At 46.5% G+C, this 26,688-nt stretch overlaps 1 protein-coding gene across 11 annotated transcripts in view; it reads left to right on the top strand.

The window, feature by feature from the left end:
- MARCHF10 (membrane associated ring-CH-type finger 10) overlaps nucleotides 1-26,688 on the top strand; it is a 465,874-nt gene that overhangs the window by 367,617 nt on the left and 71,569 nt on the right. For all 11 annotated transcript variants that reach the window (XM_078645087.1, XM_078645089.1, XM_078645095.1 and 8 more), the window contains one exon: nucleotides 8,786-8,899. In XM_078645087.1, coding sequence (XP_078501213.1) covers nucleotides 8,786-8,899 — 114 coding nt within the window. The remainder of the gene's footprint in view (nucleotides 1-8,785; nucleotides 8,900-26,688) is intronic.

A 26,688-nucleotide genomic window follows, 5' to 3' on the forward strand; every position in this document is an offset into this window, starting at 1 on the left:
TCATAAGAACCTGGAAGATTAGTCAGTATGCTTAATGTTGGTTCCATATAATATGTTTGAAGTAACAATAAAAAAGACCAAAAAATAAATACATAAAATAAAATACATTAATCATTAATTGTAAGTGCCTTCTGCATCTGTTTGTCGTGAAATTATTGTGGCAAATCTGTTTTAGAAGGTGTGCCTAACTGTAATTTCCTTATAATAAATGGGATTCTGCAATCCCTGTATAAAACCCCATCTCTAATTTCTTTGTGTTAGGCGACTTGTGAAACACCCAGTCACATATTATGAAGAAATGACGTAGCCGCTCAACTTTAATAACTTATTACAGTTGAGTTCTGACATCACAATGCCTGCTGCTAGAGCCAGCAGCCAGGGAAAAAGCTGGTTAAGTCACAGAGCATAATTAAAGCAGCTATTTAAAGGAAAACAAAACATTGCTTTTCTTGACAAGCATAAAAGAGAGATTTATGGCAACATGTGTTTTTTAAGGCAATACAAAGACAGAAAAACGGTTGTGGCTTTAGATTCGCCTGCACACTGTTTCTCCTAAGCGTCTGAGCTGTGCTCACTCTTCAGGTCAACCGTAAAACACCTGATTTTAACAATAAATTTAACTACACAAGTTGAGGAGCACAATGCCTTGAAATATAAAAATCAAATTTTCAAGAGTTATGTAATGTTCAAGCATGTTTCATACATCTCAAATATGTGAGACAGCAAAACCAATATTTCTTGTTTATAATGAAAACGTTCATGTCCTTATTAATTCTTTGTTTTTAAACTGACTTATTTAATTGGATTCTAATATATTTTTGCAACACATATCTAACAGCTTTTTTATGGTGTTTAATTTTTCACTAGGGATATTTTTTTATCCTTCATTTTTGCAAACATGTTCTCTTTTTCATATGACAGAGGTATGCACTAAAGATTTAAGTGGTTTGTGGGAAAGGTGATGGTGTGACCATGTATTATGTGGAATAATGTATCCCCTGCCATATATGATACGGATATTGCAAGTCACCTCAGAGTTCCATCACCTTATAAAGAACTCTGTCCCTCATTAGGATGTTGGTGGGACCACAACCAACAGGCCATTGGTGGCAGGTCCCAACGACATTCAGGATAGCAGCCCGAGCATCGCATTACGATGGGGGCATAAGTGTGCCCCCATTTTCATTCTGTTTAAGACTATGCTTATAAAAGGCTATTTCAGTGAGTCAAAGGCCTTCTCTGCGTCTAGAAAAGCCCATATCTCTGATATTTTAGTATCTATCTGGTGCATTATAGCGCATAATGTGCGTATGTTATGGTTGGTAGTTTTTGTAGGTATACTATTCAGCGGGACCAAGCCATTCCTTAGGTATGAATGGAAAGGCATTCCTTAATAGCGAGTCGCAAACATGCGAGTCGCTATTAAAGAATTTGTAGAAATCACTATTTTTTTGCGATTTCTACGTGCATAAGAAATTGCGATTCCTAAATAGCGATTCCCTAAAAATCGCTATTTAGGGATAGCAATTCCATTCTTTGATGCATATGGCCCCAAGTCTTTGAATGCCTTGTAGAATTCCACTTGTAGAAGTCCATCAAGGATCTCAACAGTGGTAAAAGTTTAATTTAATAATAGTGTACCATTATGCTATAGCCAGGCCATGGCTATGTTGTCTAAGTAGTCAGATATATGTGGTTACTAAAATTGTGTTAAAATGTAGAGGTACCAGTAGTATTCTATAAATACTGCTGAAATTTCGACTCTGTTCAACCAAAGTTCCTCCTTTTGCATCTCTCACACGCATGATTATGTTGTTTTTAGTGTGGTCTTTAAGCAGCTGTGTCAGGGTTCTATTTGTGCTCTCTCCTTCACAATGTTCTCTGGCCTGGGCTTCTTTTCCCAGAAAGCCTTTTAGTCTGGGGACCCCAGTATTAGTAAGCTTGGCTACCAGTGCTTTTAAAATGTAGGTGCGTATGCATTGTTCAGTATGCCGACCTGTTTGACTATACGCCTCCTTATAACGGGTTTAAAGCCTCCCATAACATGGAGCATGTCTACCGAATCTACATTTAAATCGAAATATTCACTAATGAAGTTGGCTGTTTTTGCCCTAAAAACAGCTTACTCCAGTGCATGGGAGGGGAATCTCCATAAGCCCTCACTCTCCACACCACATTGGGATATGAGCTTCAACATTACGGGTGAGTGATGAGGTAGAATGCAACAAATGTAAATCTATGCATTTATCTTGTGCAGTATAATTGATTTATACAACCAGAAATCTATCCTGGACAATAAGTCAATAACTGAGGATTAATATGAATACTAATTACCCTCTCCATATTTCTCTCTCCACATGTTGCACAGATCTCACATTTTGTACTCGCATCACAATGACTCTGAGATTTCTTTGGAGGATGAGATTGGTTGTTATTTATATTTCTGAGGTTCGAATACTAGACTGAAGTCCTCACACCATATAAAGTTCTGACCATGCGTTGCCGGCATAGATCAGTGATTTCATTAAGCATATCAAGAGCCAACATGGTCAGGCTGAATACATTAATGATGATCATTGGGAAGTCATTTAAAGTGGCAATTATCATAACGTATCTACCCCCAGGATCTTTGAGTACTCATTGGTATTGCAATCAATGGGTTCTCTGTTTAGGATGGCCACACTGTGAATAGGAGCTATGTGATGGAAAAAAGCACTCATCACCCCATTTATTGGAGAACCGATTGAGATTGGTATCCTACAGTGGCATAAAGTCAAGGTACAACTCCCTCTTATTTAGACTCCAGTTTAGTTCATTGAGGCTGCCATCTTCCTTAACTTAGACAATGAAAGTCACCATATTCCCTGATTTATGCAGAATCATTGTCATCTCTGCCTTTAGACGAAGATGTGGCCAGACCTTCTCTTTCTACTGTGATATTGTCAAGTTCTACAATTAATGGAATAAATAACACATCTAATGCAACATTCATGTGGGTCAAATGTCAAATGTCTACTCCTTACCATGTCATGGTTAAATAACAACACATACAGATTTATACCAAAAATAATGTAGTCTGAATTGACGTTCTTTTGCCTTATATGATTATTTATTTTTTATTATTATTTAAGAAGCTTATAAAGCGCACAGCTACCCCCAAGAGGGGGTGTCCCGGCGCTACAGATCACATGCTAAAAAAGGAAAGCTGCTTAAAAGGAGGTAAACAGCCAAGTTTTGAGTTTGCGTCGGAACAAAGGTTCCGTCTCAATGAACCTTAGGTCCAGTGGAAGGCTGTTCCAGAGTTTAGCTGTAACTACTCCGAACGCTCTGCCCCCACTCCTGACACGGCGAAATCTAGGTACCACCAGGAGGCGAAGGCTGTTTGATCTCAACGATCTGACAGATTGAGAAAGTTTGAGTCTCTTTTTCAAATAAACCGGGCCTGACCCGTTAAGAGCACGGAAGGCCAGGATCAGAGCTTTGAACTGAATACGGCGGGAGATGGGAAGCCAGTGCAGTTTTTTCCGGTAAGATGATACCGAGTGGCGGAAAGGAATATTACCGATCAGTCTCGCAGCAGCGTTTTGTACAATTTGTAGACGTTCAATAAGGTAAAGGGGTGCGCCCGCATAAAGACTGTTGGCATAATCTAAATGCGACGTGATTAGGGCATGAACGATGGTCTTACGGGAATCCAAAGGGAGGTAAGGAAAGATCTTCCGGATCATGCGTAGCTTGCCAAAGCAGGCTGATGAGACCTTATTGATCTGGGATTTGCAAGACAGGGCATTGTCAAATTGGAAGCCCAGGTTACGAGCTGTCTGGACTGGGACCGGGGGGGGGATTCAATACTGTTGGCCACCACAGAGTACTGGGAAGTGCCGTTTTTTTGGTTAAAAAATAAAACCTCAGTTTTGTCAGTATTTAAAACTAGATGGTTAGAGGCCATCCAGGAGCAGATGTTACTAAGGCAGTTACGAAAATTGGAAAAATTGGTGTCAGAGTGATCTCTAAATGAAAACACAAGCTGAGTATCATCAGCATAAGAGATCACTCTGACCCCCCAAGATTCCACCACCCTAGCCAGAGGGCCTAAATAGACGTTGAAAAATAGAGGGCTCAGGGCAGAGCCCTGAGGCACTCCACACACAAGAGGTTTACCCTCTGATTCAAAGGGCCGAAGAAATACCTTCTGCGTCCGACCAGTAAGGAACGATCTGCTCCAAGTCAGAACAGTACCTCCAATTCCCAACTGCCGTAGGCGGTCCAGAAGTATTTCGTGGGACACTGTGTCGAAAGCGGCGGACAGGTCGAGGAGGACCAACATGGCCTCCTCGCCCCTGTCCACATACTCACGAATAGTCTCTGAGACCTCTAAAAGCGCGGTCTCAGTACTATAGCCGGTTCTGAATCCCGACTGCGAGTCATGAAGCAGCTGGTCGGCTTCCAAATAGAGAGCCAGTTGCCGCTGAACCGCCTTTTCCAGGATTTTAGCTGGTTTAGGCAGAAGGGAGATCGGGCGGTAGTTGCAGAATTGTAAAGGATCTGCGTCCGGTTTTTTAAGGATTGGGACCAGCAGGGCCTGTTTCCAAGCCAAGGGAAATTGACCCGAGCTTAGCGAGGAATTCCAGATGGAAAGAAGAGGGCTGGTCAGAACCGGGGCAAGATTGCCCATCACCTTAGCGGGAGCTGGATCCAATGGTGACCCTGATTTACCTTGGGTAAGTAATTTGGTGGCAGTCTCGGGAGTAAGCTCTTTAAAGGAATTAAACAGACCTTTCTGAGAATCAGTGTCGCCGATCAAAGACGGAGGTAAGACTGGTTCAAATGGGGAGATTAGCTTAGTAATTTTGTCCTGAAAGAAGTCAGAAAGCCCGTTGCAAAGAGCCTGGCTAGGGGAACTCTGAGTCATCAAGGCAGGAGGGTTGACAAAGTCCTTCACTATTTTAAAAAGGATTTTGGTAGAATTCTCAGCATTCTTAATTAGCTGTGAAAAGTAGCCTCTCATTGTGGAACGTTTTAATTTTTGGAATTTATTCAAGGCCGACTTATATATTGCTTTTGACTCGGGGTCATAAGTCTGCCGCCATTTACGTTCCAGCTGTTTACATCGGCTCTTTTCCTCTCGTAAAGCAGAGGAAAACCAAGGAGCATAGGGAAACGTCTGGGATGCGTACCTTGATGCACACAATCTATGCCCGATATTCCTTAACTTATTTTAGAAATTCCAAGTTCTGATAAGATTTAGTATAGAAGGACTACAACTTGACCACTAGTCAGGAGAGGTCCTTCACCCATATTATCACCTGAGATTCTGCCAGAGATGGTCTCACCTGCTGCCAGCACACTGTTCAGATTATACTTTTCGCCTGAAGACTGAAGCGAGCTGATAAAGACAAGTCCCAGAGGAAGACTGACTGACTGCTACCACAGTGGGTGCTTGCCATTTGCGGGGAACACGGTCTTGCGCCGCCTCTGGTAAAGACAGCCTTCGCTGTCAACGAGGTATGTAGTGTGTCTCTTCTCCCTATGAAACTCTAGACTGCAAGCTGGTCTGCCTTCCATGCTCTCACAGCGTAGCGCATAGAAGTAGACATTAGGGTCTAAGTGACTTTTTAACAATACTAGAAATGTTAATTTTATTCTCGTTATTTATAACTTGTCTTGTTGCTGTTTTTATAATATTCTGTGTAGTTGTTTCAGATGTACTGAGTAACAAATTGCCCCCGTAGTCATAAATACTTTTAACTTGAAAGTGTACATTCTTCTTAGTACTATGTGTGATACTGTGAATAACGAACTAAGGTTTCTTGCTGTTTCCATGGTACCCCTGATCTCTTTATGGGATTGTTAGTAACCCAAAGGCAATACTTCTATGTCAATCACACATTGAATAGTGTCTTCTTGCAGGGCTACAATAACTTGTCTTTCACATCATCGCTAGTGCATTGAACCAAGTTCACCAATGGGTGGGAAAGCACATCTTGTAAAATTATGCCAAAGTCGTAACAGCAGGTGTGTTCCCTGGAACAATGCCACTGAGACATTGTGTGTCAAAATAAGCTTGTACCAATCTCATTTTTTTGGGTTACTTAAACCTCTAATGTTTCATGATATAAGGATTACGGGCATGTCTGCACGTGGTCTTGTTACATTTTTCGATGTCACTATATCAATGGTTCTGATGCATGTTTTAATAGTCTTGGCTATGTGCTGAGAGGAACCGCATGTTAAGGTGCTACTAAAAGTTTAACATTGCGAACATCGAGGCCGTACCATACTGCAAACCTTTAATGACATCCATCCCCACCCACACCGCCACACACTGTAAGCTACATCTTTCAGTGGCCCACCCACACTGATAACCCCAACTATGAAGGAACATATTCCAGGTAATCAGTCAAAAGTAATACCAGTTATTTTTGAGATACAGACATGTGGGCTCAGAATGATGCTCGATCACCGAGGGATGTTATACCTAGGTGTGTTCAAAATGTCCTCCGCAGCATGTAAAGTCAATAACACAGTCGAACTTCCATTTTACCAGGCCAAGTTAAGTGTAGCATATTATCCAGTGTCCACACCTTCTGCTGCATGCCATGTCACTTGCCTCACTTTGGTCCCTCAATTCATCTCTAGTGTTGGGGAATGAGTTCTGTTGGGTAATCTCGGCTTCTATCTGTAGACACTGTTTAACAAATGTCAGCTTTATTTTCTGGTCCATGAAGATCCTTTTTGGTTTCCATGAAAGTTTGCCTAGTGTCCTGTATCGTGGTGGTGAAATTAGGGTATAGGGCGATATTGCAGCTCTGATATTGCGGCGGGTCGGGGGTCGACTCTTTTTTAAGGCATAGCACTGCATCCCTGTGGCAGTATTTTAGGATAAATTGAATAATTAGACACTCACCAGGTACAGGTTTTGGCACCAGTGAGCATGCTCAACAATAAACATGGCTGTGAAGCTGTCTTTCCCGATCATCTGTCAGCATGGTTTTCGACGAACAGCTCAGGTCTCACCAAGTGGGTTGGCTAAGCCATTCCCATAATTTGCATGTTGTTGTGACAGAACTTTACCTCCATATCTTCTTTTTTGTCCGTCACTGGCACAGGTGTCTTTTCTGTCACTAGGAGGTTGTCCACATGAATGTTAAGGTCTTCTTCAGGCTCTGACACCTAGCGTTCCACACCATCAGAGCAAGCATTTTGTCTCTCTAAGCTTTCAGTCATGTAGTCATCAGCTTGTCACCACATCGAGTTTACCATTAATTGCTTTAAGGCTTGCCTTTAAAACAAGGAGCAGGAGTTTGACCTCCACAACCGCCATATGCACTCCAGGGGACTCAGGGTTCAGATCGCTCGGGCGGTCTCTGGTGCTCTTTGGCTGCTCAGTGGATAATGTGACTCGCAGCAGCATCGCGTGGGTCCAAACAGCACTGTCAGGAACTTTATCGCCAAGGAATGTGTTGCCGCATGTGCGCAGGCCTTTCAGTCTGTATTACGGTTTTTGAGGTTGGTAGAGTAAATTTCTCATCAATGTAGTCCGTGGATTACGAGGAGGAGCAGCACATTAGTGGGGAGAAAGGCATGCAGCTTCAGCATGAGGCAAGATGAGGCTGTCCGCCACATGGACAGTCCATCAGGCGGGGCACGACCCTTCTATCCAGTATAACATCCACACACCGCCTGAGTGCGAGGCCGGATGAAAATCCCCAGGGTCTCTGTTGTTCAGCAGCAAGGTCCCTTGGCAAGAATTCAACTGCCCTCGTCCAACGCAGTGGGTGCTGCGCATTCAGGGCTCCGAACCACCATCTGGCCGTCGCCGGTCCTTCAAAGAATGTCCATGCTGTCTGGCCAGGCTCATGTGACCGGGGTGCATGCGAGCAGCAGCGGCGGGAACCCCAATCAAAGGATCACATCAGTCTGACATCGAGGCCTAAGAGAAGCATTAAGAGCAGGATACAGGCCCCTCAGGCTGGTACCCCGCTAATAAGATGCCCTCTGTTTTGTATCATCACACCTTCTGCCCTCGATGATTCATGTATTTTAAATATTGCTACAGACTGGGCAGATTTAGACAACTTTGTTACACGTGTATACAATAAATCGTATTTTATAAAAATTACATTTGTGGTAATTCAAAACATGTGTCTAATCTGGAAGGATGCTTATACCATCTGCACATGATACAGCCATAGAATAGGCAATCTGACTACTAGAAATATCTAAGTGTAGGACGTATTTAAAATGGCAGTACAACAATCTTAATATGATGGGACAAATATCGCATTTATCCTGGACATTGGATTTCCCAAATAGGCCAGTAATGCTGTTACTATCCCCGCCTTCAATTCCGAGCACTTTGTATTCGGCCCCTAAGACTACTTCTGGTGAGTAACGTATTAATTGCTTTGCAATTAATTATTGTGTGTACCTTGTAATCAGAATTGTGAAGTGGTCTCAGGTCATGTGTGCCATTAACTGTATGGGCCTACAAGCTGCAACATGAAAGTGTGGATGGCTAAAATACAGTTAGATGTTGGGTGTTACATGGTACTATTTGAGATCTCCTCCAAAGATCCCAGAAAGGTGGTGTTTCAATGGGAAAGCATATATATGCAATGAGACATTCAGTAATTTGCACCACATTTTTTAAATTCCAGAATGTGTCAGTTTCCAAATGCTATCCTTCATAACCATCATTATAATGTTTGCTTATCATACACAAATGCTGGAAGTATTCTATCTTGAGGATCAGGCAACTCATAAAGCTTTCTGCACTCCACAGGGCCAGAGCGAGCTCATGAATTCGGGACTCTACCTCATGCTGCTCCTTCACCTGTATGAACAGAGGTACGCGGAGCTGCTGCGGCTCACACACAGCCGAGCCAGAAGAGACATGGTAAGAGGCAGATGTGAGCGGGACATGTGAGGTCCCAAGCAATGAACTAACAATGGCCATATTGCTTATTAGTATTGCAATTTGTCAGGATACTAAACCAAGTTGGTAATGGTCTTTTAAAATATTAATGTATTTAAATATGACTACATACATAAATACATATTAGTCTGTTATGATAAGTTTGTTTTACATCATGTAAACACACATTCATGGAAATTGCAAGATTACCTTGATCAGTGGCTGTCCACTTTAAATAGCAGAGGAGGAATAGAGGAGCCCTGTTTTCATTGTTTTTTATGCTGAGTTTTATTGAGTGTATTTGGACCATAAATAATGGTTTGATCCGTTTGATTGGCATTCCGGAGAACCGATTTATTTTCTGAGATGGTTGTGTAGTATTCAGTGATCTACTAAGTTGTACTCGGCTGAGACCCAAGAGGATAGATACAGATGTTATATTGCCTTCCAAAGTTGATTTTGTTCCTTAGTCAAGGCCGGACTGGCCCTTGCGGGCACAGGGCCTTTTCCCAGTGGGCCAGAGGAATGGGGGCCGGTTTTGTACCTGTGGGGGCTGATTTTGGTACTGGGGCCGTTTTGTAGCAGTACTGCAATATCGGCCCCCTGCAACAAAAGTGGGAGAGGTGCTACTCCCTAACACACACCCCAGCCCGTGCTCCTGAGGCTGGTCGAGCAGCAATCTCCCAGGACTGGTTGCTGTCCCAGTCCGACCGTGTCCTCAGGACTCTAATGTCTGCTTGTCATCTGCTCCTGGCTTCCAAATACTCCGGGAGCTGGCGGATGGCAAAATCCTTTGGTAACTTAAATGAGAATGTGGAGTTAGAGATTGGCCTCAGCATCTGCCGTCAGTATTTTGTGGAGAGGAGGATGTGGCGTGTTTGAGAAACATTATTAGCCATCATCTCTCTATTGTTCTGCAGTTCTAATGATTTCATTGATTCACTTCAGCAGAGTTCAGTGCTGTATATGCAGAGGAAGGATCCGGTATCACTAGTATAGTCCTAGCACTAGTCTAGGAAAGTACCAGCCTTATATTTAAACCAGTGGCGTGATGGCTTGGAGTTCCACATGATTGGTTATTTGGTTATGTCACTAACTTGTTAGGATTGTGGAGATCCACGCTTTCTGGAGTTCAGTGGATGTGGCTTTGCTTGAGAGATAGGAGTTGACTTGGAAATATATTGCTAATGCCGTTATGTTGTAGGGTTCATTGACAATGTGCTTCTCCATCTGTTGTTGTGCAGGAAGGTAAATTATTAGGTGGGTGTTTTTTTTGTGCGCAGTGGGTTTTGGCAGGTTTTTGTTCCGGAAAAGGTGCGGGAGGGTAGGGTTGAAAGGGTCCACAAGAATCTCTGTGATGAGTAGTGACTTTGAAGCTGTTGGGTCATAAAGGGCTGTCTGTACAGTGTTAGCTGGTGAACTTTGAACTTGGGGGGGGGGGGGGGGTGTGTAAATGCTATGCACAAACTTTGTAAAGTGAATGGATCCACGTCACCCAGAGGCAGTTTGGGGTAGGTAGGGATTTTGTTCTCCCAAAGAAAATTTTCTCTACAAGAGATTTAAAAAAATTAATTTTAGACCTCAGTCTTCTGGTATATTGGATACCAAACTTTATGTTTGAGGGGGCTCTCATGAAATAATCCACTGCTTTCATGGCGTGACAAAGTCTGGTGGTCCCTAGGAATAGTTGGGCTTTACACCAAGAAATACTTTACAAATATTTTAACAAAACAACTTGACAGCGCAGTGACTCTGAAAATTGGCAAAAAACCCACAAGTATTACAGTTGGATCAAAAAATCGAATTATGTCATTTTACATAGCCTACCATATTTCAAAACATTTTTTTACATTCTGGTTAATTTCAAGTTCACATCGTACCCCTTCCAAGTAGATCCACAATCTTGTGTCTAATTGTACATCTGACAAGGAAATGGATATTCAGGGTAGAAAATGGAGGGAAACAAAGGGAATCGATTTTTTTTCGTTTTTTCCCAAAGGGAACCCTACACCCTCAACAATTTGGGGGGGTGTTCGGTTCCCCTACGCACCCTGAAAGAGGGATTACCGCATCGCTTTGCTGAAGTAAATCTCTGGCTTTTTACAGAGAATAATATACGGATTGGAGAAGAGCTTGTAACTATCCACAAATGCTCAGGTTTGTGGATGTTCACAAATTCACAAAGCAAACCATGCCTCAAATCTCACCCCTCACATAAGACGCATAAAGGTCAGACGTGAATGGATATATTTTCGGCCCTACACATAGATATAGCTTACATGGCTTTGGTGGGACTGTAGAGAAAAATCTGTTCCCCATATCCTAAAAGAAGATGCTGAGTGCTAGGTGTAGCCTGTGATATTTCTCTTTGTATTTCCCGAAGCATGCTGTTGACTGTTCACTGTCACATTTTGCTGAGCGGGAGGTTGAGGTGAACACAACCCTCTGCAGAGCTGTGTTGTATCAAAGAACACATTTGTAGTATTTTTACTTTTTGTAAAACTACCACTGCCTGCATTCCTTTATTATATTGGTGACTTGTTGCCTTGCAGCAAGACTTTGAAAGTCTCGTTTTTATGAGCCGAGGTTGGTAAAATAGGTTAAAGAGGTTGAGAGAGATGTTATGTTATGTTATGTTAAGGGCCTATTTTTTGAGCGCACGGCTGCCCAAGGGGGCGTCCCGGCGCTTTTGCAAAGAGGCCTGAGATCTACAGACACATAGAGGAGCAGCACAGTTGTCAAAAGAATTACGCAGAAAAGAGGAGAGTCTTCAACTCTTTCCTAAACGCCAGGAGGTTCGTAGCTTTGCGTAGAGGGAGAGGGAGCTCATTCCAACATCGGGCTGCCACAGATCGTAAACACAGTCCTGATTTGTCAAGGGTTGTGATTTGCGTACGCACGAGCCCCGGCGTGAGGGAAGCAGTGCGAGTTGGGCCATGCACAACCTGGGTGATTCATTAGGCTTGAAAACTGAGGAAGACAGTGGCATGGTTGGTCTCTGCTCTGTCAACCCACAAGTTGAAATCACCTATAATCACTGTGTTCTTGTCCGAAGATTACAGGGATGGGGTAACTGTGGGGAATCTCCTCCTTGAACAAGGAACATAGGTAACAACAACGATAAGACAGATGTTTGGGTCAATTGTGCAGAGGGCAAGAATAATGCATTCCAATGATGAAGATTTGGTTTCTGGAATTATTGTGCAGCTGTTCCACCCCTCCAGTGGCGTAACGAAACTTGAGGGGGCCCCCCTGCAAAGCACAATCAACCCCCCCCCCCCCCACCCCCCCAACGGCCCGGCCCTCCACCTACCACTTTGCCCCACCGACAAAAATAAGCAGACACCTAAACAAACACAAAGTAGAGACTACACAATCCAATGAAAGCAGAATGTACATTATAGACGAAATTAAACAAATATAGAAACGGACAAAGATGCATAAAAAACAAACCAAATAAAAGCATTAAAGTAACAGCTATGGTTAAACAAGCATTTACAATGCAACGGTTTCGCCTTTGCAAAGGTTAGAGCTATTTGTATTGTAAATGACAACATTTGTATTTATGTGTTGGTTTGAAAACAGATAAATAAATGGCATTGTCATTTACATTGCCATTAGTTTTATCTCTCGCAAATGTGAGACCTATTGTACCCTACGGACGAGCTCAGCAGACAGCAATTACTACCACACACACACCCAGAGCCACACACACCCAGAGCCAGCCACACACACACACCCAGAGCCACACACCCAGAGCCACACACACACACACCCAGAGCCACACACACACACACCCAGAGCCACACACACACACACACCCAGAGCCACACACACACACCCAGAGCCACACGCACACACACCCAGAGCCACACGCACACACACCCAGAGCCACACGCACACACACCCAGAACCACACACACACACACACCCAGACGCACACACACACACCCAGAGCCACACACACACCCAGAGCCACACACACCCAGAGCCACACACACACACACACCCAGAGCCACACACACACACACACCCAGAGCCACACACACACCCAGAGCCACACACACCCACCCAGAGCCACACACACACCCACCCAGAGCCACACACACACCCAGAGCCACACACACACCCAGAGCCACACACACACCCAGAGCCACACACACCCACCCAGAGCCACACACACCCAGAGCCACACACACACACACACACACATACCCAGAGCCACACACACACACACCCAGAGCCACACACACACACACCCAGAGCCACACACACGCACACACACACCCAGAGCCACACACACATACCCAGAGCCACACACACATACCCAGAGCCACACCCACCCACCCAGAGCCACACATACCCACCCAGAGCCACACACACCCACCCAGAGCCACACACATCCACCCAGAGCCACACACACACTCAGGGGGCAGGGAAGCAAGCACAGCAAGGGGGCAGGGAAGCAAGCACAGCGAGGGGGCAGGGAAGCAAGCACAGCGAGGGGGCAGGGAAGCAAGCACAGCCAGGTGGCAGGGAAGCAAGCACAGCCAGGTGGCAGGGAAGCAAGCACAGCCAGGTTGCAGGGGAGCAAGCACAGCCAGGTTGCAGGGGAGCAAGCACAGCCAGGGGAAGGGGAACCAGGGTGCGGGGGAGCAAGCACAGCCAGGGGCGGGGAAGCAAGCACAGCCAGGGGGCAGGGAAGCGAGCACGGGCAGGGGCAGGGAAGCAAGCACAGCCAGGGGGGAAGGAAGCAAGCACAGCCATGTTTCCAGTGCTTGGCTATTCTGAACAAGCCATTGGTGGATTCCCAACCGGCAACCATCCTCAGCGGTCGATAAGGTGGGAGTTAAGTTAGCTCCCCTGCACCATGTGACTCCAGGCATCAACCCACCCAATCTCCTTGCTGGCCCTGGTACCTTGAAACACTAAGAGATGCTATGTCTGTGCTCTACAAATAGGAATTAATAATATATTATGGTTGTTTTGTGTGCATACCTATAATCGACGAGTGATAGAAGGGGGGGCAGAGCTTAGTGTATTTCCAACTGTCTATGCCTAGGTTACCTCTGTGTCTCTGCCCTATACACCTGGTACCAACGAGCAGTGTCTATGCCAACCGGCGGTGCTCCAGGCACGGTCAGCTGTCCCTCTATAGGAAATATTCTGAAACACATCACCATTACAGATTATGGAAATAAAACTGAACAAAGAGTCTGGGGAAGTGGCAGCTGAGGAGTGTGGGGTGGGAGGGTATCTGAAGCCTGTTCAGCCCAATGGGTGTTGGCCCCTGCCTAACAGAGAGGCTTCAGAGGAAAATGGTGAATGGTAGAATGAGGACAATCAAGGCGCCAAAAAGCCGTAGGAATGTTTAATTCGCAGCATCACATTTTCGGACTTGAAACATTATCACTTCCTTCCCTTTTATTTCACTCGCTCTGCTTCTTTCTTATCCCTGGAATTTTCTGTCACTGTTTTTAGTCTTTCGCGCCCCCCTTCTTTCGCCCTTTTGCGTTTTCTGTCTCTTGTTCTACGTCAAAGTCTGATAAGGGAAAAATAAGAGAACAGGTCCCCAAATCTGAGCGCCAGGGGAACCTCACTGTTAAACACAGGCTCAAATTAGGTCCGGATGACAAGGTACTACGAGAAACTCACACTGCCTTCCTCAACCCCAGATATCTCATTCGTGCCCCTCACAACCACCCTCAACGGGAACTCACCCTGTGACTGAGTTCAGAGCATGTACGAGGCTCATGCTGCGTGAAAGAAATGCAGAAAAACACAGCTTGAAAAAAGTAAATATTCCTAGGAAATGCAAGATAAGATAAAACGTGAAATGCAGCAGGGATTGCATCAGACAAGATTACCTTTCCGCAATAAAGTTTACGACATGACTATAAGCCCGACTTGTAAATAGACTTTTAATCACGGGGTTGAGACCCAGCGTCCCCCCTCCCTCCCCGTGTGAATCAGTGGAGGGGCAGGCGCTGCGAAAGCGCAGACACACCGTGTGCCCCTCCTCACACCAGCTGGACGGACTCCCCGCCTGGAGCTGGTTCCCTCCCTCCCTGGGCAAAGGTAATGGTGCTCCGCCCTTACAGACAGCTCTGAGTGCCAGCCAATGAGGAGAGGGGCCCCCTCCCTGGTGCCTCTATGACCTGCCGAGCCCACTCCGAGCACAGGAGCTGTGCCTCGGACCCTCGCCCGCTGCCATGCGCGCTGCACTCACCTGTAAGTATCAGCCCGCCCTGAGGGGGTTAATACTGTATAATACTCTGGCTCCCACCATGTGTATGTGTAGGTGTGTTTGCATGCGGGATTTGCATCACTTTAGGATGGTTCATGGTTTTAACGACATCTGCCTCTGGCCAAAAGAGGCAAAGATGTGATCCTGGCTCAGCGGAATCCGCTGTTCATCCTTCCGAGGAGGACACCGGCGCATAGGAAGACAGTGACAAAGGGAAAAGAGAAGGATAGAAAGCAGTATCCAGGGAAGAAAGAAGGATGAAGAAAAGGAAAGTAAAACAGGTAACATTGAGAAGCAGGGATGAATAGAAGGCTAGGAATATAATGACAAGGGGGTAGAGAAAGATAAAACAACAGTGAGAAAGATAACAACAACGAGAAAGAGAAGGACAGGAAGGAAGAAGGAAGGGGGAGCAAATGAAAAAAAAATAAAGGTAGAAAAAGGAGGTAGAGAAGGATAGAGACATTGGGACCAAGAGAGAAAGCAGGGATGAAGAAGCACCTGTAAGAATGGGATAAAAAGACAGGAATTTTGGGTAATGGTAGAACTAGGCACGAGGTGCGCTCAGGATCACACAGCGTTGGTATTTAGCAACTATGGCATTTGTCAGGGCCACCCCTGAGTTGTGTAACCAAGACCTTTTTATATTACTAAAATGATTTGTCAAACATGTTTACTGTTAGGGGTATGCAGCCAGCCCCCTACATGCATTGACCTGCTGTTGTGTCATCCACTTGTTCACACCCACTGCAGCACACAGACAGGAGCATCGGCTCAGCCGATACAGCCATTGGCAAAATTCACTGTGTGACCCGCTCTGCTCTGTCACAAAAATGCTCCTTATACTGAGCCAGTGATGGCAAACACCGCGTGGGCAATGTCTGAACACCGCACCGCCCATCCCTCGAGAGATGCCTGTGAGCCATGAAGACAAAAAAAAAACAGGTGGTGATCTAACTTGTGAGGCACACAGGGGCATCTGAGCCACGAAACCCAGGAACAAACGAAAACGAAATATTACACTGAGGGTTTCCATTGGCACCCTCCCATCAACCTAATATCAGCATCCAGCGCCATAAAACCTCTGTGAGTGCAGGCGCTATAATAAAAGCAACGGTAGATAGTTTACGCGGATAAAGACGGATGGATACACAGAATAGACAGAAAGTCTAGAGGTCTTACTGCTATACTGGGCCGCTCGTCTCTTCTCACAAAACCACCACCGAAATCGCCATTGTCGATGATAGTTTCAGCAGAGAGGCCAAGCACTGAATGAGCAGAGTGTAGGTGATTGCGCAGATCTCTGCTGAGGCAGTGATACTAGCTGGACATAGCGGGCACTGCCATAGGGCTTCTGTTTCCAACAGGGCCGAAGGGTGTGCTTTCTCACATTCAGACACATTTTATAGTTGTGCGGTAATGGTGCAAATGCGTGGCACCCTGCTGCCATATATTTTGTTAACAGATTTTGAGCGATGCGGTATGTCTGATTTGTAAATCACAGAAATACTCTGACAATTCACCAGTAGCAAATGGCTGGTGGTACCAATGTGATCCTGTAGGTGCCACACAGGTGTACCTCAACAAATGCGACCCACCACACCCTTAAAGGAGACCTCAGATCCTTGGTACACTAAGTTTAAACCAGACAACTCGTACTCAAAAGACAGATGTGTTCAGTGCAGGTGCCTAGAAGCACCAGCGGCATCTTGCTGAACGCAGAGCCCAACGTGAGAAAATGACATTTCTCGACGTCCACCGGGATGGTCCCCGCTGCTCACGGGGTCCGTATGTGGCAGTTTCTACTTCCTGGTTGGCAGAAACCACCATTTGCAAAAAAAAAAACAGCATGCCTTCAGCGATTTGTAAACACACCTTCGGTCTGTAGTTTTTGACAGATTTTGTCGGACTTTGATTTGTAAAGTGCTCGTCAGTGTCTCCTGATGCTTCACAGAGGAGCCGTGGGCGTTCTTGCTCTGGGGTGCCTCAGGAAACACCACCACCCGTCTATACTTTCCACGAATCCTGCAGAGGAGCTGGCAGTGCTGGGCTTTTCCCATGCTAAAAGAGACGCAAGGGGGCGGCGCCACTATTGTTATTTCTGCAAAAAGGCCGCAGGCCATGCCCAGCGCTGAGTGAGTGCCCGTAGTCTGTGTGGCACTTTGTGTCCAGAGCAAGCAGGGGCGTCGGATGCGGCCCGGCTCCGAGAGACTCACCAGCACTACGGCGAAGTGTTCCTCCAGCTCGGCGGGGACAGGCATGGGCAGCTTCAGGGGCATGCTGTGGGCTCTGAAGTCCGTCTGGGTGGAGTCCATGCTCCCTGCATTCCCCATAGTGCCGGAGGGCCCCGTGCAGAGCAGGGCGAGGATTCGCTCCACCTTCCCGTGTCACACACACCCAAAAATGCAAAACCAGCAATGTCCCGACGGCCGATTTTGATGCTGTGGAGACTCTGGTGTTCCGCTGCGTTTGTGCGGCTGGCACAACATGAGTTTAGATGCAGTTTGAAAGAAACACATTTCCTACATTATCCGGAGTTTTACATAGTGCGGGAGGGGCGGCGGGGACGGGCACACGGACAGCGGGAGGTGCGGGGGAAGGGGGGGGCGGGAACGGGCTCACGGACAGCGGGAGGGGGGCGGGAAAGAAAATGCTCCTTACCTGATCGCTTCGTGGGAACTTAAATCTTGCAGCCAACTCCAGCAACAGACACTTCTAAAAAGAACAAAACAGGCCGACACGAAAAAAAAAAATAAACACGCCCACCGCCGCATGACGTTGTCAGAAGGGGCAGGATGAGTAAAAATGGCCGGAACGCCCCGAATCTGCTCCGCAATTGACGGACAGATCTCTGTTCCAATGGCTAGCCTCCATTTATGGAGCTAGCCAATGGAACAGAGGGGCGGATTCCCAGCCACACAGTGTAAGACATAAGATTTCGCCCTGGGCGGAGCACTGCGTGCTCTCGCCAGGTCGAAACCTAAAAAGGAAAGATGTGTGCTTACTATGGGAAGCCCCCACAGCCAGCCAGCACTTCACTACCCTGTATGCAAATCCCCTTTGAGGTGCACAGCAGATGTGCCTCACACTCAAATTTACAGGTGGCTGATCCCCACTTTGCATTGTATTCAGTCATGCATAGCACGGTGTTGTTCACAGCGCTGGGCCATCAGGCTTGGCCCTGCAATCAACCCTGCATGCAGCCAATCCCCAGCTGTGGACATCCTTTAGCCGTGCACATTTTCTGTGGGGCCCATCTTTTGGCCAGGTCTGCACCAAAAGCCCCTGCTGCATGTGGCCACCCCCCCTCACAGGCAGCCAACCCCTGCTCCACATAGCCTTTGGCTGTGAACAGTGGGGTTGACCGCAGAGCCTTTCATCTCTGGCAGCTCTGCATCCAACCACCCTTAGTGGTCAACCCTACACTGTGTGCAGTCAAGAGATGTGAGCAGCAGGGGATTGACTCATCAAATCCTCCTTGGGAAGTACCCTCCAACTGTGTACAGCCATAGGACGTGTGTAGCGTGGGGTTGGCCACAGGTCCTAGACCCAACTCCTGCTGCATGTTGCCAGACCGCCACTGGGCAACCCCCCATGGGCAGTCACACCCTGCTGTATGTGGCCTACCACCCTGCGGGGAACTATCGGCTGTGGCAGGGGCAGTTGGCCACAGGGCTGACCACCAGCCAGGCCGTGCCCCAACACTCTACAGTCATCCATACCCCCTTGTATTCTCCACTTCACACTTTCTTCATTTACATTTTGTGTTGTACCTCACTAGTCCCACTGCTCAAGCTTCACCTCCATGGTACCAATGGACTGAGTAAGCTTCACCCGCTGAAGCTTGCATGGTTTCACTGTACCATATCGTGAAATCTTTAGCAAGAATACCATGGTTCTTCATGTGAGGCCTCTCAAGGTCTGGTACCGGTGACAATTGTTTTAATTATTCTTGAGCCTTGGGTACCTACCACCAGTACCAGGGGGAAATGGTGTTCATACCCTACCCCCTTATATATAAAATATATGTATATAACTTCAGAACACAGGGACTAAATACCGGAGTCTTTTAATTACGGCTAAAATATGTTTCCTCCAAGTTGCAACCAGCCAATGAGCTTTCTCCATACTGTTGGACAGGTACCTCTATCGAGATACCAAAAAGACAGATGGAAGAAAAAGCTCTGTTGAACAATCTGAGGATCCATTTAAAAAACATTTATGGTACCACCAGAGTACCGCTGGAACAACAGTCCAGATATACCTATTGTTTAACCTATTTAAGACCACCCCAAGCACCTTTTGAAATTTTAGCTCACTCGAAAATAGCTGAATGGATATACACCAAAGTACGAAAAGAACGCTTTCTGACTAAAGTTCTAACTTTCTGACAAATTTAGTGTTGTTCCGTTCAGCTTTTTTTTCTGTACTTGAGAGAACATTTTCCCTTGGGAGTTAAGATAGAAAAACACTTTTTCTTGGCCCCCGAATGGTGGATCGGCACAAACCTTTCCAGGAAGGAGCTAATATGAATGAACTTTGTTTGGACAGTTTTGTGCAGATTCACCAAAGTTATTGGCAAAACAAAAACACTCTCCCTATGGAAACTCTGCCCTAACTATAACTATGGTGGCGGCTACCACTGTGTATTGGCTGATATTCACCTTCAAGACCCCCAAGAATAGCCTAAGCAGGAGCAGCGCCAGGGAGCTAGGTACTATAGTGGTGCCCGAATTGACATCCACGCTGGTACTTCTGCAAGTACAAGGCAGGTATGGTGAGCCTTCAGGGTAAGCATTGCTAAATGTATTCGCTGATAATTCTGCATGTACAAGGCAGGACTACTTCCGGTGCGGTGAGTCTGCACTGGAAGTAGTGCAAAATGTATTTGTCAGTGACGTGTAGTTATTCGGGCTGTTGTTACAAGACCACTATCCTTCTAAATTCAAAAGGGGGGCGGGGGGTTGTGGCATTACAGCAAAAGCTACCGACTTTGAAGCTTGGTAATCAGGTTCGAGCGTCGGTTCAACATCCTGTGATTCTGAGCAAAACACTTACGGCCCTATTTACAAACCCCTTGTGCAACCGGTGCAACCGGAACTACTCCTGCCTTCCAAAAATGAAGATGTCTTTGCGTAACGTAACTGGTGCTCATGTAAATAAAGCGCTCCAAAACATTCGGGACGAGTTAGCGCTAAAACTGAAACCAAAAAAACCAACAAAAAAACGGCTTGCGCTTTCCCCTCGCCCCTGCGCCCCCATCCGCCCCCTATTTGCTGCAGCATTTTCAGATAAACACGAGCCCACGAGACCTGCTTTCCCATCCCATTCCATACAACCCTGTCAACTCTAACGCGTCTGGAAAATACAAACCGAACGTAAATCCTAAACCAAACACATCTGGGATATTGGGTCAAGAGGTTACGAAGAAACGAAGGAAAGGCGGGAAAGGGAGGCGGTGATTCACACGCGCTGCTGTCACTGCTCACAGCTGTGGCTGCACCTGCACGCTGACTCACTGGGCCCAGACGTCTGGGAAGCCCAAACACTTGTTTGCACAGCGGCCGAAGCTGATACCGAGGCACACAGTAGGCTTTATGAAGGCATCTATTGTGTACACTAACACAAAACAGGTCAGCGCCAGCGAGCCACGAGACACCGCCATACATGGAGCGCGCCTGCACGGCCATCCCGCCTGCACGGCCATCGGCTCGGACGAGGCGAGCAAAACTACAGGAGGTTTCATTCGAGTTTATCAACGACAACAATAATTCACCGGGTCAGAAAAGAAATGTTAAAAAGAATAAATGCACTATTGACGGAAGCTGTTTGACTGTAACGTGTCCGCCAAAAAAGCATCCCCCACTGAAAAAGGAAATCTACCCTCTTACATGAGCGGTGCAGCTTTCAAAACTACAGAGGAGTCGCTCTTGAAGCTATGGCGAGAGGGTCTCCAACTCGGACCCAATGCTTACGGGGGGCTGCGCGATGCACAATGCTATCCAGGGCTCTGAGTGGACCTGGTCGCCCCGGGTCTCGAACCCGTAGTAATTAAAAACGGACTATTATCATTATGTCTTTAACAGCAATGTAAACAAAAAACAACGGCACAAACAGGGGGGCAGAGGCTTACCTCATGGCCTCGGTAGACGCTGCTCGGAAAGCACAGCGTCCTGTAGGGATTCGGGGGCGTGCTCTCCCCTTCCCATTGGCTGGAAGGTAAAATTCCAGCCAATGGGAAGAGGAGAGGGCGGGACTTAAAAAAAGACCCAGAAACGCCCCCGAATCACGTCAAGGTGGGCCCTGAACTGAGTGACGCTCCTCTTCTCCAATGGCTGGCCAGCATTTACGAGGCCAGCCAATGGAGAAGAGGGGCGTGTTCAGGCCCCCATACTACTAACAAAAGATTTCGGCTCCGCCCACTGCTTAAGCAGTGGGACGGTAGCCGAAACCTAAAAAAGAAGCACGTTAAAAAAAAAAAAACATGAAATTCAATGAAGAGGGTTTCTGTCCCTTAGATGTGTAACAGGCTATTACAAAAGCACTGAAGTCGGGTATGCGGGCGGACTGCACAAGACTTTAGATCCCAAAACTGAAAGTTCCGAGCCAGCCCGGTGAGCAACCAATAATTCATTAATCTCTGCAGTGCCTGTTGCTCAGATCAGACAGATATTTAACAGCATCCGTTTCCCCGAGACGCCTCACACCTCATTGTGAGTGATAACATGCTGAATGGGGAGTGAGAGGCGGGCCGGAAAGTGGGGTGGGGGCAGGGCCGGTTTTAGGCTCACGGAGGCCCTGAGCAGGGAGTGTAGGTAGGGGGCCCGAGGCCGCCAACTCCCTGCCAGGGGCCGCCATGCAAATATGTATCTAAAGATATATATACTGGTGGCGGCCCCTGGGGTTTGGCGGCCCTGTGCTGGTGCACAGCTTGCACATGCCTTAGGCCGGCCCTGGTGGGGGCTTTGGGTTACTGTTTTTTTGCTGGTTCTTCAGCAAATAAAGACCTTTCTTATCTCAGAATGTAATACTTAAATATACTTTGCTGCTGTCAAGCTAAGTCCCGAAAGTACCATACTATCAATTGTGAACAGGACGCAGGAGCGTTTGCCTGCTTATCCACTCTTCTGTGGCTCCACAATACTCCATGGCAGCCAAAGTGGATCAGCTGGCACCCTCCACCATTCTCACTACCACTATTGCCCCCAATGCTGACGCCATTCACATTACCCAACACCACCATTAATATTATTATCATTACCAACAACACAACCATTACTACCACCTTTAGCATTATCCTAAATAACAATACAACCTCCATTACCAGCATCATTACCACCACAAACACCATTACACCACCATCATTACCATCAACTCCAGTACCACTACCCTATTCATACCATCGGCCACACCATACCACCCCAATTAAAAGCAACATTATCACCACTACACCCAGTACAATAGACCAATACACACACACACTCCATCATACATCCCCAGTCAACATCATATGCCACCACACCATCTATCGTATGACAACATACCTTATATCGTACATCCATGCAACCAATCAATCAGAGTACTTGTAAAGCGCGCTACTTACCCGTGAGGGTCTCAAAGCGCTGAAGGGAGGGGGGGGGGTGCTGCTACTGCTCGAAGAGCCTGGTCTCGAGGAGTCTTCTGAAGGCGAGTAGGTCTTGGGTCTGCCGTATGTGGGTAGGGAGGGTGTTCCAGGTCTTGGCGGCGAGGTACGAGAAGGATCTGCCGTCGGAGATCGTTTGTTGGAAGCGGGGGACAGCGGCGAGGGCGAGGCTGGCGCAGCGGAGCTGGCGGGTGGGCGGTGGAAGCTGAGTCTGCTGTTCAGGTAGGCTGGTCCGGCGTTGTGGAGTGATTTGTGTGCGTGGATGAGGAGCTTGAAGGTGATCCTCTTGTCGACGGGGAGCCAATGTGGGTCTCTCAGGTTGGGGGTGATGTGGATGCGGCGGGGGACATTGACGATCAGTCGGACGGAGGCGTTTTGGATGCGTTGTAGTCATCGTACGTGTTTGGCTGAGATTCCTGCGTAGAGTGCGTTGCCGTAGTCCTGTCTGCTGCTGACGAGGGCCTGTGTCGCCGTTCTTCTTGTTTCGGTCGGGATCCACTTGTATAAAAACATTTGGCTAACACCCAGTATCAAAAAAGCACTAGCAAACCAATGAAACTTACTAAAAAAATAAAGTTGATGTGGAGTTGAATTTGACTAACATGTTAACAGTGCATCGTGCCACAAAACCTGAAAATTCATTACGTTCATTAGGGTGCTTCCTTCACCTCATGCCCCAACCCTATCCTACTACGTAAACCGTAACCCCCTGTTAATACCCGAGAAATCTTAAAATGAAAAGTCTTTCAGAAACGTATTGAATATGTTTAAAAATATGTACACAATTGTAAAAATGTTTGACTAAGTTCTTGAAATGACAATGTAGAGTTGTGAGGGCCAGATATGAAATACAAAAAAGTCCCTGGCAAAAGTGTTCAAACATACCCTGTTCCCTTCTTCTCCACTCTTTCTCTCTCTTCCTTTCATCCATCCATATTCTGTGTCCCTCCTCTCCTGTCTGTGATCTCTCCCCACCAGTGCTGGAATGAAAACATGTACCCTAGGAAAACATAAATTAGGTGTCAACGTGTTACAAAGGAAAGGGGTGAGCCATGAGGGGCAGAGCTTGAAAAGCAGAGTCTGACAGTCAACCTATACATTTCTTTTAATCTACTGCAAAGAAATTTGCCACAAGGACAAATGTGACTAGAAATATGTCTCTCCTGCAATGGGTGCGAGGCCCCAAGACCTACCCTCCTACAGGTGCGACAGTAGTTCAACTCAAAGTATCAGCCACTTATTTTTGTTTTGCCACTTGCACCTGGAGCCAAGACTTCCTTTCTGGGCCCCCCTTTTACGGAAGGCCAATGTGAGACAGTACAAGGAAGGGCTACTATTAATGCAGGCACTGGGTTCCCTTGACGTTTGCTGTATAAAATCAGCATTTCATATTAGGAGGGGGTCATGAAACTTGGTTATGAACCATAAATGATGCCGTTCCTGTATGAATCTGGTACCAGCAAAGCTTTACTTTCATACAATGTTATGAATTGTACTGAATATCTTAGATTTTATCTGGCTCAGTGCTCTGTATTTTTATATACCTTATTTCTATAAATATTTTTTGCACTTTTATGGCCTCTGGCCGAATAAAGTTTATCTTGACTTAATAGGAAAACTATTCTAGCTTACCTAATTGGTCATGAAGAGGCAGCATTTCTTTTTAAAAATACAGGATTAAGCTACCTGCTGAAGAGAGCGTTGTGTTCCCAGCAACTTTGAGGGGATTTTAATACCAGTAAAAGAATTCTGGTGGTTTATGCTGTTCTGAGAGAGTTCTGTGTTTTGTCCGATCACATAAAGTAGCATAGAGGTTTATTGTGCCTGCTGCAGAGTACATCATGTAACAGGCAGATCACACAGCTTGATTTTGTCCCTCTCAAGGAGCAAAGCCTTTTCACACTACCTCTCCTTGTATTCTCCCATGAGTTCTCCTTTCAGTAAACAGGCCTGTAAATCTCGTTCTTATCTTGTCACATTTACTTTGCATTCAAAGACAGATTTCAAATGTCAGCATCTGTCTTTGGAGGGAGCTTGGTGCTTATATGTGACAATCTTGCTGGATACCAGGGCGGTGTAGGAGGAAAGGGTTTTTTTCTGGCACACAACAACATTTAAATTAACTGTGCAAGTAGTTCAGAAAATATCAGAATTAGTAAAGCACAAATGAAGCACATTTCTGTTAATTCGGAAGTGTGTGAGAAAATATACTTTAACATGATCAAAACAAATCAATACATTTGGTTATGCCATTTCCACTCATTATTGTTTGTGCGCTGTAAGTTTTATTAGTAATACTGTATGTATGTGCAAATGTATTGGTAATTTCTGAAATGGCAGTGTGCCACCAAACGATGCATACTGCATTCTACACCACTCCACTCTGCACCACTCCTCACAGATGCACTCCACACTGCACCACTCCTCGCAGATGCACTCCACTCCAAACCACTCCAAACCACATCACTGCACTCAGCACCATTGTACTCTACTCCACTCACTCTACGCCACTCTACTGTACTCTATGTCATTGCACTCTGTGCAATTCTACTTTACAACACTGCACTCTACAGCACTCCAGTCTAGGCCACTCAACTCTATTCTGCACAGCTCCACTCTGCAACACTGCACTCCACGCCACTGCAATCTATGGCAATACACTGCTCTGTGCCACTCTACTGTGTACTACTTTACGCCACTGCCTGTACAGCACTGTACTCTACTCCACTCTGATCTACTCTGCACCACTCCACTCTACTATGCAACACTTTAATCTACAACACTGCATTCTACGATGCAGTATTGTACACTGCTGAACTCTATGCCGCTGCACTCTACGCCGCTGCACTTTGTAAGACTCTATGCAATAATGCACTCTACACCAGTCCACGCTACTCAACGCCACTCCGCTGTTCCCCAATCTACGCGACTCAACTGTATGCCACTCCATTACAGAACACTATATGTCACTATACTTTACCACACTGTAATCCACTCTTTGCCATTCCACTCTACGCCACTCCACGCCACTCTCCTCTATGCAGAACAGCAGCCACGCTGGTGTAAAACATGGCTAAAACACTTTGCCGTTCTGTCTTTCCCCCTTAACTTTCCCTTTGCTTCCGCTTCCCATTGCGCCTGCTGCGTTTAAGTGACAGAGGCTCCCGCAGCGGCTCTGGGTCTTAAAAGACACGGTCTTACAGAGGCTCCAGGCTGTGATGAGATAAAAGGCCAGTGGTTCTGTGGGTTCAGGATGACGGTTGGGTTTTTGGCATATGTTTTTGATGTTGAAGGTAAAGCCAGCGAGCCACAGATGAGCTGTTTGGAAATAAAGGGCCTGTCCCCTTCCTGTCACTGTCTTGAATGTGGGCCGTAATGTTAGTAGGGTGGGGAATATAGCGATTGTATTGACCGTAACTGGAATTAAGGTATCATTCGCTAAACAGAAGCAAGTTTGAGATGCAGCAAAACAGGACCGTTTGACTTCAGCATGGCATCTAAGTGGGGGGTGGGGGCTGGTGGGCATGGGGCTGGGAGGGATCCTGCGTAGTGAACACATTTAAGGGATGGTAGAGATGCCAGTGGAGTACTCCAGGGTCGATGACAAGGGTTGGGCATTGTTCTTCGCTTAGTGATGGGCGGTGCCAGAGCGATGCTGTACAATGACTTCACGCGGGAGCCTGCTTGCATGCAGAATAGCTGCGGCATTGCGAGCTATACACGGGGTAATTGACGTTGCCCTGTCTTGATATAATGGGCGTGTGTATTCGACAGCAGCATCAGCCTTGAACCCTCTCAGATTATGGTCTGGGACTACCGACCACCCCCCTCCCGCCAAGCAACCACCACAACAGTACGCTAAGTAACTCAGGCAGGCGAAGA

Source organism: Lissotriton helveticus, chromosome 5_1 (genome assembly GCF_964261635.1).
Source record: "Lissotriton helveticus chromosome 5_1, aLisHel1.1, whole genome shotgun sequence".
NCBI lineage: Eukaryota > Metazoa > Chordata > Amphibia > Caudata > Salamandridae > Lissotriton > Lissotriton helveticus.